This window comes from Tupaia chinensis, unplaced genomic scaffold (genome assembly GCF_000334495.1).
Source record: "Tupaia chinensis unplaced genomic scaffold, TupChi_1.0 Scaffold149501_1, whole genome shotgun sequence".
In the NCBI taxonomy this organism is placed as follows: Eukaryota; Metazoa; Chordata; class Mammalia; order Scandentia; family Tupaiidae; genus Tupaia; species Tupaia belangeri.
The window spans coordinates 4,315,173-4,322,287 of record NW_006209345.1 but is presented as its reverse complement, the minus strand read 5'-3'; the positions used below and the strand labels follow the sequence as shown (position 1 = coordinate 4,322,287).

Below are 7,115 nucleotides of genomic sequence, written 5' to 3'. Positions count from 1 at the left end.
AAGCAGGAGAGTGACCTCAATTTCTCAGACCCCCTCCTACCCTGCACCAGCCCAGAGCACTGGGTTCTAGTCCTACTTCTGTCATTGTCTAACCTATGCGATTCCCATCTGGCCTGCCCTCCAGGGTGCCGTGCATATCAGACAGCCTCACAGCATAAAGGCCAAATGCTATAACAGGTCAAGGGGTGCCCTTGCTCACCATGAAGGTGATTCAGCAGGGCAGAGCAGCCCCGCCTGCTCCCTCGCTACTGTTCCCTAGTGCCAGGTATGTCTGGAGCGTGGGCTACAGAGGAGACTGTGCATTTGGAACCCGTGAGTCCAACCCCACCTTCTCCTTACTGGCAGCCAGGAAGCTTGACCATCTTTGCCCAGTTCTGGTCTGAACAGCAGAGGCCAGGGGCCTGCAGCTCGGTCTGAGCCTTGCCAGTCCACCTGGCATCTATGGGAGAGGGACAGGGCCTCACCTGCATCCCTGCTCTTCTGTCCCTTGCCCTAGTATGTGGCCGAGCTGCTCCAGGACCAGCGGAAGCCTGTCGTGTGCACCTGCTCCACCGTGGAGGTCCAGGCTGTGCTGTCCGCCCTGCTCACCCGTATCCAGCGCTAGTAAGGGCTCCAGCTTCTCTTCTCCTGAACTCCTCTTTCTCTGGCCTCATCTTTCTACCCTGACTTCCAAGTAGCGATAGGACCTCCCGGCCTCTTCGGACCCAGGGAGTGCACAGTTGGGAGCCAGCTGCTGGCTGTGGTGCTTGATGCCTATTGTCAGGGATAGAAATATCTACTCCTGTGCTCCCTGACTCTCTGCCTAGACTCCCATCACACTGAGTTTTCTAGCGTCTTCTTAAACCCACGTGGAAAAGAGAACCAAGGGTTTTAGTGAGTTCCTTTCGCGAGGCTGCTCTAGCTTTACCATGCTGTGTGACCATCACGAGTCCAGGGCCTTCTTCCAGGGGCCCAGAGTTTCTGATCATGTGAAACAGACCCACAGGATCCTCGGGCTTCTCTCAAGCAGTGACCCCAAGCTGCCCCAATAGTCTCAGCTCTTCATAGGCAATTACCTGCTCTCTCTGATCCCAGAGTTCTCTTTTAATTGCAAAAGCACTGTGGTTTTATTGCTTCTCTCTGTATTACTTTGTGTATTGGTATGCTTGTCCCTGTGGGTGGTTGAAATCAGAGCTTCGGGCCGTCCCCCGAGCAGGATCCTGGCCTGACAGTGCGCTTGTGACTCTCTCTCCACAGCTGCAACTGCAACTCTTCCATGCCGAGGCCAGTGAAGGTGGCGGCTGTGGGAGGCCAGAGCTACCTGAGCTCCATCCTCCGGTTTTTTGTCAAGTCCCTGGCCAGCAAGACCTCCGACTGGCTCAGCTACATGCGCTTTCTCATCATTCCCCTCGGTAAAGACAGGGCAGTATTCAGGCAGGCATGTCAGATATGAGGGTTCTACAGGTGATCCTGCTTCAAAGGCAGGACAGTGGGGTTGGGTCCTAGGAAGGAACACTCGGGGAGACCAAAGACCAGGCCATGGCTGGGAAACAGTTGTTCTCCTATCATTTCATCCCCTGACCAATGTGTCTTCTCTCGTTTTCTGTCTACCAGGTTCTCACCCTGTGGCCAAATACCTGGGCTCAGTCGATAGTAGATATAGCAGTACCTTCCTCGATTCAGGCTGGAGAGATTTGTTCAGTCGCTCGGAACCCCCAGTGTCAGGTAATGGCCCTGGTAAGGGAGCGCCCCAACCCGAGCGAGGCTGCCAAGTTCAGGAGTGCAAGCCTTAGCTGCAGGAGGGTATCCTGCTTTTCTTCCTCTTGCCCACCCCACCATGTCCAGCCATGGGGGTGGCTCCCACCCCCATGCTCTTCGGGCCATTTTGCTCATCATTCCAGCAAGGGGCTGTGAACTGGAGGCTTCTAAATGCAATTCTCCCCAGCCTCTGCTGTTTGCTCTGCTCCTGAAGTGAGGGGACCATGCTGGGGAGGTGGACAGGGCTGGAATAGATAGAGATGGAGTACAGGTAGAAGGGGATAGTTAATGAGTAAGCTATACCAGCCATGTGTTTTCTGGATTATTGAATCAGAGCAAGGTTGGCTGCCTCAAGGCTGGCAGGTAGTAAAGCCTGGCAAGACTGTGAAGGGGATAGTGGGCAAAGATCAGTGGAGTGAGGCTCCTCTAGGCTGAGAGATTGGTGTGAGCAGAGACAGGCAAGAGCAAGTTGACCTGAAGATACAAGTGTGATTAGCCAGGAAGAGCAGGACTTTGAGGACCTGCAGACAGAGAGATTGGAAGGGAGAAGACTAGCCTTGGTCATAGCCGAAAGTATCTTAGAACCCTTTCCTAGCTTCCTTTCGGGGGTCTCAGAAAGGGGGCCCTCTCAGGGAGGGTTTGCAGGTTTGCCTGCTGAGATAAACAGGCATCTTCACTCCTCTTTTGCAGAGCAACTGGACGTGGTGGGGCGGGTGATGCAGTATGTCAACGGGGCGTCAGCAACACACCAGCTGCCTGTGGCTGAAGCCATGTTAACCTGCAGGCATAAGTTGTAAGTTTGACTTCGGGTGGTTTCTTAAAAATCTATCAGAGAGTTAGAGGAATCGCGAGTCTTCTTTGCTTTCACCTTTTCCTTCTCCACACCCCACCCCCCTCACCCCTCATAGGAACTCAAGAGAATGAGAGTGTTTTCCACCCCCCTTCCCTGGTTCGGGCCTCTTTACCTTTCTGGATCTGAGTTGATTTCCTCTTCCCCTCCCCATCCTGGTACTCACGTGTGGGAAGCAGGGAGTGTTGTTGCATAATCAGGTCTCCGGCCACCATTTTGTGTGCTCCGTACGTACAATGAGTAGTAGGCCCTAAGGAGCAATAGAAAGATGGAATGTCCTGCTCTGGACTCCTTGGAAGCCACAGTAAGATACAAACAGCTGATCTCCCCTGCTAACTCTAAAACTTTCCTGTCTCTCCTGGCAGCCCTGATGAAGACTCATATCAGAAGTTCATTCCCTTCATTGGTGTGAGTACTGACTCCCTCTGTGCCCCACTTATCCCCTGCCTTCCTATCTGCCCCCAGCCCCACACAAAAACAAGAGTCATCTACAACAGGGGTTCTCACAGTGGGAGGGCATGTTTGTCCCCAGGGGATATCTGGCAATGTTTTTTCTGGCTATCACAGCTAGGAGGGGGGGTTACCACTGACCTCTGGTGAATCGAGGCCTAGGAAGCTGCTGATTTTAGTGCACAGGGTAGCCCCTACATAGAGAATGAATGAGCCCTGAGTGTTAATAGTGCCAAGGTAAAGAAATCCTCAGGGACAGCCAGTGGTGCGGTGGCCAAGGGGTGTGGCTGATTGTATGATTCAAGTCTTGGACCCGACAACTTGAAAAACATACTGGGGGCTAGCAGGTACGATGGTGATTAGGACACTAGACTCACATGGCCAACCACAGTTCGAGTCCCAAACCTGGCAGCTTGCTTTCTCACTTCCCGTCTCTTTCTCTGTCTCTCTCTGGTCCTGTTAAAAAATAATAATAATGGGACCAGCGGATGGCATAATGGTTACATCACTGGACTCCCATATGGCCAACTGTGGTTCAAGCCACAGACTTGGCTGCTTGAAACTCATGCCAGGCGCATGTGCATGCATGCCCAAATCCCAAGGGGAGAATGAAAGAGAAGGGATTGTGACATGGTCACCCCCCCCAGCGGGTGATTTCTTGGTTTCTGTCTCTCTGTCTTTCTCTGTGTATCTGGCAGGCACATGTACCCTATAGCAAAAATCGAACTAAAAAAAATAATAATAATAAGTAAAAAAATTCTTAAAAAAAAAAAAAAAGAAGAAGAAAGAAAAAGAAAAACATTCTGGGCACATGTGTGTGCATGCCCAAAATCCTAAGACGAGAATAGAGAAGGGATTGCAGTGTGGCCATCCCTCTTGGGGGGTGCTTTCTCACTTTCCCTCTCTCTCTGTCTCTCTCCAGTGAACACATGTGCCCTATAACAAAACAAAACAAAAGCTCTCAGCCAGGACATGCATTGGGCTGTCCCTTTCAGTGTCTTTCTTTCCTAAATCATGTACTATCCTGGTTCATCGCTGTGCCTCCTTATCCCAGGGCCTGAACTCGGTGCCTTGGTCTAGGGAGTGATGTCCAGGGCCTTCTGCAGCTCCAGGGAAAAGGGAGCTACTTCAGAAATAACAAAGGATGATATTCTGAAGAGAAGTCTTGAGGAATAGATATTTCTGTCTTCTGAGTCAGATAGACCACTGAGAGGAAGAGTCTCTTCTTTCCTTTCTACTTAGACAAGGAAGAGCTCCACACAGTGAATTTTGAAAGTACAGGAAGAACATCTTGGATGTCTTTGATGTTGGGTGTGCTGGCCTTTGGTCTGTTTCATTTGGGAATGGCCCGGCTCCAGACACAGGTTGACCTAGAGAGGGCCTACAGGGGACAAGCACAGCCCTGCCAGAGCCAGAGCACACCCACGGGGGCAGGGCTAGAAACTCAGATTCCCATTTGTAAGATGTTGTGACTTCCCTTCCAAATCAGCTTGTGTCTGTTTCCTGTCATTTCTTTATTGATCTTCATAGCCTCTGGAGGAAAAGGGGCATATGTAGATGAGAGAGCCTAGCTCCCTACCTTCTCTGTTCTCTGTACACCTAAAATTCTAGATGTCACAAGTGATCTTGAGAGATACCTATGCTGGAAAAATTCCGTAACCCCTTCTCAGGCCTTGCAAATCCTCCTGTCTTGCAGTCTAGTCGGTCCCTCACTAGCCCCAGGACCATGGCCCACAGCTTGGAGGAGCTTGGGTTGCTGCTCACTAGCCTCACAGCCAAAAATCAAGGAGGTAGCAGCCTACAAAATGCCAGAGAAGCAAGGGGATAGGGAAGTACGTTCAGGAAGACCAAGAATATCAATTATTTGTTCTACTTCAGGAACCCAAATAAGGGTGCATAAAGAATTGCAACACAGTTCAGAGAATGGCAGCATCATGCTCTCTGCAGCCTGAGGGGACCGTCTGCAGATAGGCACAGTCTCCATTCCGCATGAGCCTAAGCCTAGCCCTCTGGCCTCCCAGCTCAGTTGCTTTCTCTGTGCCGGCGGCCTCAGGCGCTCAGGCATCAGACTTCACCTGTCACTCCAGGCCACGGTTAGGACCTTCATGTAGTCTGTCTTAGGTCGTGTCCTTTTCTGGCCACTGGAGGGCCCCCTCTATCCTTTCCAAAATTCTCTCTGGGGAATCTAAAATTCCTGACACTGCTCCCTTTCCTCATGGGTACTCCTCCAGATTCCAAGAAGGGAGAAGGAAAGAAGAAGTCACCTTAAGCAGGTTCGCTCAGCCAGATACCCAGGGCACAGCCCCTGCCATGGGCACTCTGTCCTGACAGAGTCTTCCTAGGCCCCCTGCATGTGACCTTAGAAGGTCTGAGATCAGTACACGGAGATGATTCCTGCCCTCAAGGTGGGCTCATCCCTTGCCCCAGAGAAGAGCCGCAGTGTCTTGTGTGCCCCACCTTATTGTTTGGAACTGGGTTGGCTTTTTCCCACATCTCTGAGCTGCTCCAGATTTGCAAAGATTTTTAAAGCCTGCAATAAAATTATGTGTAGTAATGGCTGCTGTGCCGACCATCTGTTTCTAGTTGGATCAGAATGTGCCGCTTTGACAGCAGGACCTAACAAATATCTGTTTTCGCCTTCCAGGTGGTGAAGGTGGGCCTGGTTGAAGACTCTCCCTCCACTGCAGGTGAGCCCAGGACACCTGTGCTTCTCCAGAGTGAGGGTGGTACCCTTCCTGGTCTTCTCTTTAGGCCAACAGCCAGAAATTAAAGACACTGGATGTCCTAAGGGAAGTCAGAGTTTGAGAAGGAGAATGTGGCCACCCTCACTCCCCAGTTGAAGGTAGTCAGGGCAGGAAAGGCCCAAGGAGGAAAGAAGGCTGCCCTTGACAGCTCCTTGCACCAGCATTTCTGGGATGACTTCCCTCGATGACTGTATATGTCCCCCTGACAGGTGATGGGGACGATTCACCTGTGGTCAGCCTCACCGTGCCCTCCACATCACCACCCTCCAGCTCAGGCCTGAGCCGAGATGCCACGGCCACACCCCCTTCTTCCCCGTCCATGAGCAGTGCCCTTGCCATTGTGGGGTAAGTCTCCTGCCCATGCCTATCTTTCCTGCCAGACCCTTCCACCAGGGCCCGGCAACCTGACTGAATTCCTAGGGACAGGCACAGTGTGCTTAGCAGATAGCACCAGAAAGTTGGATTTCAGAGAGCAGTCACTAGCTGGGCCAGTCATCAAATGGCTTAGTAAATGGGAGGCACTGGCCTGTCTCACAGAGCTATAGGGTCAAATGAGACAATGTTGGCGGAGAGGTCCTTTGTAGTCTGGAAAGTGCTGGACAGATGTCTTGTTATGTAACTTCCCAGAAAGGTAACATGGACTTGGGAGTCAGACACCCCTGGGTTTGAGCGGCTCTGTCCTCTGCGTTAGCCTGGGCAGGTTAATGGACCCCAGTTCCGTCCCCCATGCAGTATGAGTGCAGTGGCCTCCTCTCAGGATTGTCCGGCCTCAGCCTGAGCATGAGCCTTAGTGCTTGGCACGGCAGGGCCCTGCTGCCGTTGGCTTATTCAGTCCGTGGGAGGTGCTCGGGCTGCAGCAGTGAGAGAGCAGGCATTGCCCTATGCTCCTGGAAGCAGGCGCCAAGGCTGGCCTGCGGCCGGAGTCATACGTAACCGGCAGCAACCAGGAGATTGAAGAAAGTGGTGATGGAGGGGAGGGAATTTCTGAAGGAATTTCCCAAGTTTAGCTCGGGCCCTCAAGGGGCAGCTTTCCTGTTGAGGCTATGGGAGGGCAGTGAGAATGCTCCGGCAGGGGAGAGGAGAGAACAGGCTTTGAGGTATGGGTAGAGTGTCCTCTGTCTCTTCTCTCTTCTATTTCTTCTGCCTTCCGCCTTTGGCCAGTGGCTAGTGACAAGGTGTTGTCAGTGGCAAGAAGCCTGCCCTGTGGCCAGGAACCCCCACAGAACTAGGATCCCCTACAGAACAAAGCATGGATAGGTGGCCTTGGGACCAACCCTTACCTCGACCTCCTTTCTCATCCAATTTAAGCTTTTTTTTTTTTTTTTTTTTTTTTT

At 52.1% G+C, this 7,115-nt stretch overlaps 1 protein-coding gene across 1 annotated transcript in view; it reads left to right on the top strand.

The window, feature by feature from the left end:
* The window catches only part of PACS1 (phosphofurin acidic cluster sorting protein 1), a 179,838-nt gene that overhangs the window by 169,001 nt on the left and 3,722 nt on the right, over positions 1 to 7,115 (top strand). Inside the window, exons 15-21 of the mRNA XM_006171371.3 lie at positions 497 to 603; positions 1,237 to 1,391; positions 1,594 to 1,704; positions 2,428 to 2,530; positions 2,953 to 2,995; positions 5,682 to 5,724; positions 5,991 to 6,126. Coding sequence (XP_006171433.3) covers positions 497 to 603; positions 1,237 to 1,391; positions 1,594 to 1,704; positions 2,428 to 2,530; positions 2,953 to 2,995; positions 5,682 to 5,724; positions 5,991 to 6,126 — 698 coding nt within the window. The remainder of the gene's footprint in view (positions 1 to 496; positions 604 to 1,236; positions 1,392 to 1,593; positions 1,705 to 2,427; positions 2,531 to 2,952; positions 2,996 to 5,681; positions 5,725 to 5,990; positions 6,127 to 7,115) is intronic.